This window comes from Cetorhinus maximus, chromosome 16 (assembly GCF_964194155.1).
Source record: "Cetorhinus maximus chromosome 16, sCetMax3.hap1.1, whole genome shotgun sequence".
Taxonomy (NCBI): domain Eukaryota; kingdom Metazoa; phylum Chordata; class Chondrichthyes; order Lamniformes; family Cetorhinidae; genus Cetorhinus; species Cetorhinus maximus.
Window position 1 is genome coordinate 13587316 of NC_135894.1, and position 9876 is coordinate 13597191.

General features: G+C 40.5%; 1 protein-coding gene across 3 annotated transcripts in view; it reads left to right on the top strand.

The window, feature by feature from the left end:
• The window catches only part of LOC144691363 (uncharacterized), a 65788-nt gene extending 56353 nt beyond the window's left edge, over window positions 1-9435 (top strand). For all 3 annotated transcript variants that reach the window (XM_078559384.1, XM_078559385.1, XM_078559386.1), the window contains one exon: window positions 7678-9435. In XM_078559384.1, the coding sequence (XP_078415510.1) occupies window positions 7678-7940 (263 nt within the window). In that variant the 3' untranslated portion in view covers window positions 7941-9435. The remainder of the gene's footprint in view (window positions 1-7677) is intronic.
• Window positions 9436-9876: the final 441 nt, after the last annotated feature.

A 9876-nucleotide genomic window follows, 5' to 3' on the forward strand; every position in this document is an offset into this window, starting at 1 on the left:
CTAGTGCTATCTGTCTCTCCCAGTATTTTGTGCACCTTGGTATTCCCCTCTAATACTCTCTCCTTTATCATTTGTAAGTCATTCTTATTTTATTGTTACCTCCATGAGAACACTCTTGGAATCGAACCTTTCCTCTCTCTTTGGCTCTTATATCCATATGTGAAACATTGATATAATGATCATTGGGCAGGTTTAGTCAAAGCTACTCGATCGGCTCCACCAGTTTACCACAGTGAGCATAAAAGCTACCCTCTCCTTCTGTGCTCTGACAGCAAGATATTATGAATACTGTTATGAAACATGTTTTGTTCCATGTTGGTTCCCCCTTCTTATGGCAAATAGTACTTTCTTTTAGGTTACGTTGAGAACTGTCAATATGGAAACATGTTTTACTACATATTTTTCCAGGGGGCAAACCACAAATGACCTGCAGTTTGAACTGCATTCAGAATGAGGACAGAGAGCTCTCTCCAGGCAAGAAGTACTGGGAACTTTATTGTTTGTTCTCCAGATAGAAATAAAACAGCAGGGTCTGTAAGAATCTGGTGACATTTGTTGAGGGGCTGGTTACTGCAAAGAAAATCTGTAAATAATTGCCAAAGTACATTTAAATGAATTTCAACCTGTGTACTGAAGCTTTCAGATAAGATATGGTTATAAAAGCAAAGAACATTCTGTTCAGGTACAAAATGTGCTAAGTTTTCTAGTCTCAATAAAGGGTGAGGGAGAAATTCAGGGATCTGTTGAAGGCCAAGATAGATAGGATTACAATGCTGAATAACTAAACTGGGGTGACATTTAGGCTGTAGGATCCTGTATAAAGGCAGCCACTGGCTTCCTCCTGTGCTGAAGTTTCCAAGATTCTATTTATATAAACGTTTCTGAAGTGTGTGTTACATGACAGACTCTCTACACTTTTTGTTTGGTTGTGATTTGTTTTTTTTAAAGGAAGTTTTTTTCTGGTTGTGTTGTTATCTAACATTTGGACAATATTTGGATAATCTGGACAATTTTTTTGAGATAACAAAGTTAAGCAAACTGCTGCCAACCTGGATACATGTCCCAACAATGACAATAATTAGCCCCTAACTGATCTCAGTAACTACCTGGAGTTCATTCCCACAGGCTGTCCCTGACCATTGCTCTCACTCAGAGTCAGAGCAGATTAGCAGCCAATCATTACAGAACACAGACTACCTATGAGGGGCGTCAGAGTAGATTGACTGATCATTCCGTAAGGCTGTAATTCTGCCACATGAGTCAACTACACATGCCTTTTCATCAGGTTCGCCGAATTCACAATTTTTAAGATTCTATTTTACATTCCTTTTTTAAAATCTTTTAAATTGGAGAAGAGCAAAGATAATTCCAACTGAATTACATTGGAAGAAAGTGAACTTCAGGACCTGTTGGGATGTACTCATTTCCACGTATGCAGACCTTTCCACCTCCTTTATGATTGATGGTCAAACTTTCTAGAGTCCCAAAGACCATCTGGAACCCCTGCCTTCTTATTATGTAGTGGGCTGCTCAGAAAATATTTAATAACTTGAAGTAAAAAGGATAGAAGGTGCCAAACATCCATTGGCATCGGAAATGAAAATCTAGGTTATTAATCTAGATGATGAAGACAACCGACAAGAAAATAAAGCAGAAAAGGAGAATCACAGTTTGAGGTGAAAACTTCAAATCTGAGCTGAATCCTTGGAGGTTGTATTTCCTCTGCTGCCCAGGTATCGGTTCTTTGGACACACCTGGTTACAAAGCTGAAGTTCTGCTGAGAAATTTCAGCAAACTTGTTCAAACCGATTTTATAAGGGAACCTTTTCCATGGGGGCAAAGAATGCTAAATGTTTTGAAAATCCCCAAAGTGTAACCTACTCTGTAAAGTGGAGGCTGCTTTTTAAGGCCAAGTTACTTCTCCTCTGATGTTGGAGATTTCTATAGGCCAGGTTGAAACAATCCAGGACAGGAAAGCACTAAAGAGAAGGCATTCAGGTCGTTGTTTCAGAATCCCTCTTGTAACTAACTGGGTAGTGATGATTGCTCCTCTGGCCATTCTTATCAGTGAAGGGACATTCAAAATATGTGAAAAGGATGAGACCTCGTAAATGAACGAATTTCGTTTTCCCTGAAGATGAGTTGTTTATATTAAGAAATAATTGATTTGAATCAACCTTTTTGATAGGCTTTACAGACAATCATTTCCTACTCAATTGAGCAAGATTTCATATGTTAGGCCAAAAGGTCTGTCTTCTGATATGTGATGTTAGAGTTGGGTCTTAGTGGAAGGAGATATACGAAAGCCTTCCCCTCCCTTCAGGTACCATGTCCTAAGAGGGCATGGGAGCCATGGACTGCCTTTGTTATGATCCTCAGCTGAGGTTACCACTGGACAAGCCTGATCCCAGAGGGGATCCCAGCTTGATAGCTCCTAACTTTTATTTGTTTGTTTAGGTAAGTGGAGAGGGGTTACTGAACACAGTCACATGAGTCAGCTAATTAACTTCTAATAAAGCGTAAAACATTTATTAAGCAAAAAAATATGAACTGTTACAATACTCCTTCACCCTTTTACAGATTATATACAGATTTGTAAGGATAGCACACGTTACAAAGCTATCTTATACTCTAATGTTCACAGTAAATATACAGTCAATGCAAATCAATAGGCACCCTGCGGTCAGACACCCCACACTCTGAAACCAAATGACAGATGTCACCTAAGCCAGATGGTATAGATCTCTCCTCAACTCTTCTCCCCCCCTGCCCCCCCGGCAGCCATTTTTCCCATCATGAGCCAACCGGTCCCACTAAACTCCATCTTTCACACAAGGGCTTCCAACCTCCACTCTCCAAGAACTCGACCTGGAATCTTTTCCCAAACCGACGCTTTCGCTCAGCTGCCTTCTGCAAGGGTCCACATCCGGGGTTTCGAACTCTCCTTCTGATGTTCCTCTTTCCTGGGTCACGACATGCGTTCAAGCTGTCTTCCACACACTCTCTCTCGGCAGCTGGTGGAATTTAAATTCAATCTGGAATTAAAAGCCACTGATTGATTGATTGTCATAAAAACCCATCTGGTTCACTGATGCCCTTTAGGGAAGGAAATCTGCCATCCTTGCCTTGCCTGGCCTAAGCGTGACTCCAGATCCACAGCAGTGTGGTTGACTCTTAACTGCCCTCTGAAATGGCCTAGGAAACCGCTTAGTTGAAGGGCAGTTAGGGATGGGCAACAAATGCTGGCCTTACCAGTGAAACCCACATCCCATGAAATAATAAAGAAAAAAAGGAACTCTCCCACTCTTAGCACCTGCCATCAGGTATATTGCAAGGATTTACAGGCTGACTATCAACCTGTTTGGCTATGTTATGAACTCACCTTCTGTGGTATGAAATCCTGAAGTGGGACTTGACTACAGAGCTTCTGGCCCAGAGGTAGGACCCTACTACCGTGTCACAAGACCTCCAAAGCTAGATTAGTTTTTCAAAAGAATGGGTAAAATTAAAATTCACTGAGGAGAATGGAGTGGGAAATACAAATAGAGAGAAATAGCACAGAGTGAGAAGAATTAAGTGTTTAAAATACAAATAGAGAGAAATAGCACAGGGTGAGAATAATTAAGTGTTTAAAATTCAAATAGAGAGAAATAGCACAGGGTGAGAAGAATTAAGCGTTTAAATGTTAATTAAAATTGTATTTAAAGTGTTTGTTTTATTTGTGGTGCATGTTTAAAATTAAGTTTGTTACTGTATACTGTCCATGGTGGCCATAGTACATGAGCTATCCAAGGAGGGGCAGCTATTTCTTTGGAACTGCCAAGAGTTAAATCCAGAACAATTTATTTTAGGAGCTTTCACAGATCATTTGGCTCCTGAAGGGAACAGACTGTTAAGTGGAGGTTTTGCACCTTGAGTGGATTCAGTCTTGGCATTTAGCAAATGTTGTATTTCAAGGGCATAAGATGCCAAGGGGAGATTAGTTTTATGATGTTTGGACAATTACTTTACAGCCATAAAATCTGGTTTTCTAACAATTTTGCTTTATTAAGTCTCGCTCCAGATGAATTAATTGAGTGGCAATTGCAACCCTCCGTGCTCTTAGAGAAACTGTAGGGGAGCACGATTGTATCAGTTTCCATGAAAGAAGCCTGGTAAATCAGCTTTTTGTCTGACCCTCAGCTCCATCATAGAATTGTAACCTCCATAAATATATCTATGTTCTCTTTGAAGCCTCCTTTGACATTAAATGTGATTCATGGATCAAATTATCTTGAGACTCTCAGGCTAGATCCAGTGTATTTTATTCAGATTGAATTTTGTCACATCTCAACAAACCTGAAGCTTTTAACCGTGAAAGATTATCAGGGTAAATTTCATTCTGCCACGAATTGGATCACTGAATTGCGTTGTTACGAATGTGGGACTTTACAAGATGGTTATATTTTAAAAGGTCTCCTTTAACTTAGGGTGAAACAAGATGTTTTAGATAGGGGAGGGTGGTGGCCACACTGACCCTCTGCCCATGGCTGTCATGGAATAGAAACCCAAATGAAAACCTACTGAAAATCAAGCAACAGTTTTCACACCTTGACACAAAAGGTGGAAACTGCTTTTTCGATACAGGGAGAAGTGAGTCTACTGGAAAGCTGGGTACTGGATCTTGTAATGTTAAATATCCGCCAGAAGTGTGGTGCACACTTGACACATGAAAAGGGTTGTTAGATGTACCTCCATTGTGTTAGTCAGTTAATGTGAAAGTGCCCTTTCTTTTGTTTGATATATTAGTTGCCTGTTAAGCAGTGTTCGGTTTATGTTGATTTTAGTTCACTTGTTGTAGTAGAAATCTTAAAACATTAAATCTCGTCCTTCAGTTTATTTCTGTTGTTCACTGGGAAATTCATTTGTTTTTAAATTTATTGGTCGCTCTGGGGATCATAAATGTGTGGGTGTATTTTTTGGAGCTCCAGTGTTCTGTAGATTTGCATATTTTTGGGACGTTATTTGTTTCATTTAATGGTCAAGCTTTAGGTGACTCCATCGTAATGCAATATATTGTTAGATAGGTACACCTTTTAAATTCCAAAATCAGCAGGTTGACAATCAGCATGTCAAGCGACAGTCATTCTGCTTGGGTTATGATCCTTTTGCTGGACAGCATCAAAAATCTTGCCATAGACTGCATTTAAAGTGCAGCAGACATCTGACCTCTACTAACTACTGTTGTGTGCTCTTGCCCTCCAAGGCCATGTTTTCTTCAGCGTGGCAGGTCCTCAAGAGGACCTTAACTTCAAATCAGATATCATAGGGCACGACTTTTAACTGGAATGTGGTAGAATCATAGGCCGGAATTTTCCAGCCCCTCATGCCAGTGGGATCTTCCAATCCCGCCGATGTGAACGGAGATTTCAGTGGCTCACCGGCTCCTCCATGGGGAAACCCGCCGCGGGGGGCTGGAAAATTCCAGCCATAAACCATGTTGGGGGCAAAGGAGGAATAAAATAAGATTCCCTATCTTTGATAGGGCGTTGCTTGTTCTCTTAATAGACGACCCTTACGGAGATTATTCCAACCTTCATTCATCATTGTCCTTAACTTGGATTTGGAGTACTTCAGCTTGATTATTTCTTTAAAGCACTAGGATTTTATAGCGATTTAGTCAACCGCTTCTGCACTTTCTCCATGGCTTCGACATCCTGCCTGAAACAAGGCATCAAAAATGTGACACAATAGAGTTTAATTTTAACTTCTGGGTAGGAGCAAGACACAGTGAGGGGTCTGCCCCTCCAGGAGTGCCAGGCAGGCTGTCTGGGCTGATTTTAACAGCCAGGCTTCTTCAACATAACTCTTGTAGACTTTCCAATCAAAAGTCCTGGGATGCCAGCAGAAAGTGACTACCCAGCTGTTAAAATTGGACAGTAGAAAGCTACCATGGAGGACCCAGGGGTCTGACCCCTGGCCCAAGACACATGTTCAGGAAGAGTTTAGGGTGGAGTTAGGGGGCGGAAGGAAAATTGGCGAGGCCCAAGGTTTCCTGTTGGGGCATGGAGGAGAAATACTATTCCTCCTGTCCCATAAGTAAACAAAAATCAAAAATGAGCAAAAACTTAACCTTGCTGGGCCTCTCCCAGTCCTGGCTCGTGTCGGGAGTAGGGGTCTAGTAGGAAAGCCATCAATGCTCCACTGCTCAGGCCTCGGGTTAAAATGGCTGATCAAGCCTCTAATGATGGCATTGGAAACCGATCTTATTTAAGGAGGAACTCATCCGCTCGGGGAAGATGTCCCTAAAATAGCAATTTTGGCCAAGACTGGGGGAGGTATGGGTGTTAAAATTGAACTCCAATTCTAACTAATGGTTTCTATAGCTTTAGTATTACCTCTTTGCTTTTGTAATCTATGGCCGGGATTTTCTGGCCTGTTGTGGTGGGACCGGCTGTGGGAGATTCGGAGGCCCAGCCAGAAGTCCATTGACTTTCGGTGGGACTGGATAATCCCGGCAGTGGGCGGGGCCAGAATATCCCACCCTGTTAATCTTGTTTATATTTCTTGTTCCATGTTTCTTTTTACAGCAAATGTGACCAATTATTTGTTTTGCAGTTATACAATCATGATTGCTGTACAGTGGACTTTAATACGTTACTGGATGGGAGTATAGATACAGTATTGTGTAGCATCAGAGATTAGAAAGCATTTGTGTCCTTGTAGCAATGGAACTATTTCAAAAATCTGTCAAGAACAAAAATGTTCAGTGAATAGGAAAGATTAAAGTTCGGTCGTCCTAAATGCCTCAGAGCTTACATGCATTTTGAGCTTAAACCTCCTCGACAACAGCAAAAAAAAAAGAGGCCAAGTTAATTCTTCAATCCTGACAAAACTTTTGTAATAAAATAACTTGGGCATAGTGTACAATGGCACATTTGGTATAAGTTCCATTGATAAGATGATACAATTTATTTTTTCCCACTGTTGGAATGTGGATTAAAAAGTGGTTTGCGAATAAAATGGCCTTTAATAACAAGATAAATAGGAGACTTAAGTTACTTTAATAACTATTAGTAACTTGACTAGTTGCTACTCTGCGATTTAGAAGAAAATGCGTGTAATGATTTCCAAATACTTTCGGCTGCAGCTATATTATAGCAATAAAGGTCTTCAGATCTTTGGTTTCTTTTCAGCCTATTGTATAACCATCTCAGGAGCCAATTTACCTCACAGGACTGGAAATTTTATAGAGATACTGCACCTCCAAAATGGACAGGAGGAGCAGGGAGGCTGTAGGGAATAAAATGTTAAAAGCGTTTATAGAAGTGAGAAAGGAACGGTTAGAATAAAGCACAATAGAAAAAGAATGACATGAAAATTATTACAACAGACGTGGGGAAAAAGAAGAGGAGAAAACACATGTTTTAAATATTTATGTTAAATTTCTGCTTTCGGTGTTTAGTTTATGGTTAACAGTGCTGATGTATTAAGCAGCTTTCTTGTGGGAATAATATTTATTTCAGCACAAAAATACATGTCGAAAATGAACAAGAACAGCCAGGCTAGGAATTTTCTCTAAGCCTCCTCGTTGTCTAAAAGTTACAGATACTGAATCATGTCTGAATATAGCTTGTGAAAACATACGAACACATTAATTATGTTAGTAGTTGTAATTTCTTTCTATTCTGTTAACAGAATTTCTTGAAGAGGTCTATCCGGTATTTGATTTGGGTGAGAATGGGCGTGACTGGAAAGCTTGTGTGGCTGCTATAAATAGTTCCATTCGCAGCATAAGACATGACCTCAGGAAGTCCCTGCCGGGCTATTACAAGAAACAGCACCCTCAGTATTTTACTATGTATTACAAGAAACGGTCCGAGAATCACAGCAACAAAATCAGCACTCCTCCAAGCAGCGATCCCCAAGAGAAGTTCACTGGAGACACAAATATCCTCTGACCACTGCTTCTAAAGAGATGAAATGCTGAAAATGAACAAAAGGCATGTGCTCAGTTCTCACTTGAAACAACATGATCTCAGAGAGCATACACACTTATTTATGGTTTTCTCTTACTATTAACTCCGAGGGTTCCTGATTATAAGCAAGGTTATGTTTTAATGCCATGGTCCTGTTTTAGTGCAAGTGTTCAAGTTTGCACATGTGCAATACTCAGAAGTATGAATCACAGAATAGCTAAAACTGGAAACATTCTATCACAGAACGGGTATCAAAAACACTCGCACAAGTGGAATGGAACATTTGAGACGACTTTGCAAACTGATGGGAGTTGGCTGTTGAAATTTCTTTATGGATATTACTTATAGGGAGAGATGTATCCTGTACTTTAAGGATAATTTTGTGAAACCTACATTGCTGGTAATGATGCATGAGGATGCTCGATCTTTGATTTTACTTATATTTTACTTTTGCTTTAATATTTTTCCTGTTTTGAGCATGTCCCTCAACAAAGGCCTTCCCCTTGGGCAACCTTGCCCACCACTGCTTCCGGTGACAAATGAAAGGACACGTCTTAAGTTATTTTCTCCCCTCAAGGCGGAATATTTAATTATTGTGAGGGTCTCTTCCACCAGCCCAAACATGAACAGATCAAACTCGTTACAGCTTTTGATTGACGACTTAGGTTGTCCTGGAGCCCTTTGAACCTATTCACGGCATATTGTGCAGTCAGCAAATGTAATGCAACAAGTGCTGGATTGGGGGTGGGGGGTGATGCAGGAGTTTAGCACCTCTGGAATTTGAGTTTGGATCTAACCCAGAGAATGTCTTTTTTCTGTTGTAAAAACCCTATGTAAAATGAGTTTGCGGCAGTCTGAACCTAGTTCCTTGTAAGCACAATACTTGCCACAATGTAGCACGAGTTCATACTAAATTGCCAGTATCGCTGAAAAAAGACACCTTGTCAAAGCTTTTCTTCTTGCACTCATCAGGCCAATTCTTTTTTCAACAACTTCTGGACTACCAAATGGCTAAATTGCCAGTCTCGCTCATAAGATAATAAGGAGTGAGAAAAACAAGGTGTACATCAGTTCAACAGAGAACACTGTTTTTTGGTTGAGCCTATTGCGCTTTGTTGTGTCCGTGGTGAGTTATACCATCTTGCCACCTGATTCATTCAGTACCCAGTTTGGGAATATTTGACGCTGTCGCTGGGTGTCAAAATTGGGAAAGTGTGTCATTACCCACCCGTGAAATCAGTCATTTATTAGCACCTAAATTTATTAATGTTTAGGAACAAATTATAGGGTTCTGAGCCACTGCTGCTTTGATTTTTCAGATTTCTGATGCTTAAATTGTAAAGAATATTGAAGCATCATTTGTGGAGTATCACTGTGTTAAACAGATATATCCTGCTGGCTTACATTCTTTATATCTGATTAACATAAACTACAAATTGTATTCTTGCAGCGCTGTAATAAACTTTTCTGTAACTAATTTGGGAGTTGTATTTTCAGTCTAAATCTAAGACAAGTCACCCAGTAAATGTTAAATTCTGAGAACTCTTTGAACGGACTCCATTTGACATTGAGTTATCTTTGGCACACTCCGACAGACGAATGTGCCATCTAACCAGTTATGCTCTGATACCAACGTGATCAGCCTTTTTTGCTCGCTCTGATCTTGATTTGCCGGGTAGCTGTGTCAGTGGAGCACACCATGTTCTGCTAAGTGGGAGGGTGAAAGAACCACAAATGCTCCCTGAAAATTGCAGAATTGAAAGCAGAGTGGAACCAGGCCCACGCCCCACTTTTTAAGTGCCCCATCCGACGATCTGTGAAGATTTTTCGCCACGGCCATTATCAAAATTCTGCTACTCTCGGGGGTGCCAGTAAAGGCAATTTGTCTCACTATAAGATTTCTCTTTGGAGGGATGGG